Genomic DNA, 3,353 nt, shown 5'->3' with positions numbered 1-3,353 from the left:
ATACATATTTTGAATTCTTTAGCACATATTTATGTACATATTTTTATTGTATAAATACATACTTTGGTTATATAAATACATATAAATCCGAGCCCTAGTTATCAGTGTCCATTCTGATTGTTATATTCTGTGGTTATAGTAGATTTGGCCTAGTCATTATGTAATTTACTCATTGCATTACAGTATTTTACTAATTTCACATTTTCACCTACTTAGCGGTAAGTACATTTTAATGATCAATAATATTATAGTAAAAAATAAGGTATAACCATTAGACGATCACGACATGTGAGTGTGAAGAAGTATGTACTAACCACTAGACTACCGCGGCCTGATGTTATTCCTTTTTGGATTTTTCAATTGCCTTTTCGAAAACTATATTCACTGTTGTTTCCAATAATTCTATATTATCAGCTATTGGCAATGCCTTGAAACGGTCAGTCCCGACATGATATAGTATCTGGTGATATTGCATTTCAAATTTCACATTTTCACCTACTTATTAAATACCGAAATTATTAAATACTGCAAAGAAGTATGTACTAACCAATAGACTACCGCGGCCTGATGTTATTCCTTTTTGGAATTGCACCCGAAAACATTTCCATTTTTGTGTTTATGTTTCAAATTTATGTTCAATGCAATGTTCACATATTAAATATAAAAAACTAGGCCATTGTGAAACTATATTTGATGTTGTCTCCAATAATTCTATATTATCAGCTATTGGCAATGCCTTTTCAAAAACTAAATTTACTGTAGGGTGAAACAGTGGATTAGGGCTAATGGCGACCACCACTTAAAAAAAAACGCATCATGTGCAATGGCCCCACCTAGGGCGATGTGGAACGATTGCAAAAAACTTGTAAAAAGCATTTGAACTGGTTAGCGACATACTCTAAAATGTAGAAACAATTGCTGTCTGTAGATGTCATGGAGGCTGAATCATCTTCAAAGTTTTCAAGAGAATCAAGAACATTATAATCATCATTATCAGTATCATTACAAATTGTCAGTGGATAAGGACTACATGCGATCACCACTATAAAGAAAACGTAAATTGTAAGTATAAAATGCATTTCACAAAAAGTGTAAAATGTAAAATAGTATAATATATATTATAAAGTCATTGTAAAAAAAAGTAGATTAAAATGAGCATGTTCAATAAATTTATATGTCATGCAATTCTTCTTGTTTTTTGAAACAGGATTATAAATTTGTTATAGTGTAAAGCATTTGAACTGGTTAGCTACATACTCTAAAATGCAGAAACAATTGCTGTCTGTAGATTTCATGGAGGCTGAATCATCTTCAAAGTTTTCAAGAGAATCAAGAACATTAAAATCATCATTATCAGTATCATTACAAATTGTCAGTGGATAATATGTGCATTTTCTTGTATTTGTTCCCTGGTTAACGTATACAATTGGTTTATTATAAAATCATCTTTCCTTATTTCATAATTAAATAGCATCGACTTAACTACGAAATATGTAAACTGTAAATAGTAATCATATTAGAGTATATTGTAAAATGTGCATTATTACATTTTTAATTTTTATAGTTCATAAAATTATTAAATTAGTTTTAAAATCTAGAATTCTATAGAAAATTGCTACCTGCATTTTAATAAAAGTTTATAAAATAATAAAACAACGGTTATCCTTCAGTATGGTAGGGTATATACTTTTGAATAAAAAACTGCTCTAGAATTTCCAAATTGATTGCCCATTTGGTGTCTTTTTCAACTACAGCTATAAGTACTTGTTCAGGGGTCCAAATAAATAGGTAACAAAATTCACGATTTGTTAAATAAAGCTGGCCTTGGATTTGATCCCAGTATGGATGTTTTTTGTTTACAATCAAATTCCCATTAATTTTGTATACTATGTAAGTATGATCTACATCAATTTCAGCAATAAGATTTTTGTTTCTGTACTTCCATGGACACTTTACTTCAACGGTATAATTAGAGCCTACTAGTCCATCTGGCAATGCTCCTAAAAGTCCACTATTTGAAAGCCATAATCCAGTTGGAGTCACCTCTACATTTTCTTCTTGTTTAAGTACATCTATAGCGGAACTTTCATTAGAGATTCCCCATTGTATGGAATGTGTACCACTAAGGTTATTGCTTAATGATTTAAATAAAGATTTTGAAAATTTATCTTTTTTAAAAGCTGCTAGGACTTTTCCAAAGTGGCAAGTCAGCAGCAAGTCTATTTTTCCTATACTTAAACCAAAGGTCATTATTAATTTGTCCAACAGTATCTTTAGCTATCTGAATAATTGATACATCTGTCACATAGATCTTAGTTTGTACATAATTTTTAAGGGCAACAAAATCTTTTGATTTTACTAAATATTGACATCTTTTGTCGAGAATAAGACTTTCAATAGAGTCAACTAAAAGATTTTCGGAAGTAATTGATTCGTTTTCGGACTGCAATAACCAAGAAAATCCAACAGGGACTGATAAACTTATTAAAGTCTCTCTAAAGTTATCAAAATCTACATTTGAAACAATTATATCCGGACATGGTATACAATTATATATTTGATTTATTGATTTAATTTCACCAAATGTATTGTTTTTCCTAGCACTCCAGGAGCAAGCTGTATCCGTGGAGCTCAAATTATAGTGGGTATATATTGCTAATGCTGCAATATGATGGCAAATAAGTGTACCTCTAGGGCAAGAACACTGCGCATCAGCAATACATCCATCTTTTACTGTCCGTCAATATCATGAATAATTGGAATGGCTATCTTTTGTCCATTCAATTCCAATAACATCATTTTATTTTTAATACAATTATAAGACTAGTATTTATGAGTTAGCAACAGGTTATTAACTTCATAAATGTTTAATACAATTGATGGAATAGGCTTTTCATAAAAAGCTTTTTTCATTTCAAATACTTTTCCAATAATAACGATTTCATTTGTCTTATGTTAGCTTATTATATTTTCAACTTTTATTATATCATTAGAATCATTTAATATAAATGAGTCAGCATTGTTTCCAACTTTAATTTTAATATTTTTTAAGTATAACTTCTTATATTGAAATCCTATAAGATTTTCTAAAAGTGGTCCATCAGTGTGTATATGTTTTAATTGTAAACAGTTTTTCAAATTTTGTTCAGGTGTTTTTCCCTCAATAAAATGAGTAGTATATATTTGTATGTTCACAGCCAGCTTTTCCACGGTAATTTTTTTTTTTCAAGGGGGAATGTCCCCCTTGGAGACTTTTATTTTACCGTGTAACACATTTCACACTGATTGTCTACCAAATTCTACCTCGTAAAAATATTTACAGTATTTCATTTCTACTCATGTTGGTTACACTG

At 29.9% G+C, this 3,353-nt stretch overlaps 1 protein-coding gene across 1 annotated transcript; it reads right to left on the bottom strand.

The window, feature by feature from the left end:
- Positions 1–1,659: 1,659 nt before the first annotated feature.
- LOC103309687 lies at positions 1,660–2,250 on the bottom strand. The gene has a single exon (XM_008185780.1). The coding sequence runs from the start codon at positions 2,248–2,250 to the stop codon at positions 1,660–1,662; it is 591 nt and encodes a 196-aa protein (XP_008184002.1).
- Positions 2,251–3,353: the final 1,103 nt, after the last annotated feature.

The sequence above is a fragment of the Acyrthosiphon pisum genome, unplaced genomic scaffold (assembly GCF_005508785.2).
Source record: "Acyrthosiphon pisum isolate AL4f unplaced genomic scaffold, pea_aphid_22Mar2018_4r6ur Scaffold_21829;HRSCAF=24993, whole genome shotgun sequence".
NCBI lineage: Eukaryota > Metazoa > Arthropoda > Insecta > Hemiptera > Aphididae > Acyrthosiphon > Acyrthosiphon pisum.
The sequence above is the reverse complement of the archived record's forward strand: the minus strand, read 5'-3'. Positions and strand labels throughout refer to the sequence as shown.

Excerpts from the sequence above, each read along its gene's own strand:
- LOC103309687 (XM_008185780.1), bottom strand. The coding sequence starts at position 2,250 with ATGACCTTTGGTTTAAGTATAGGAAAAATAGACTTGCTGCTGACTTGC.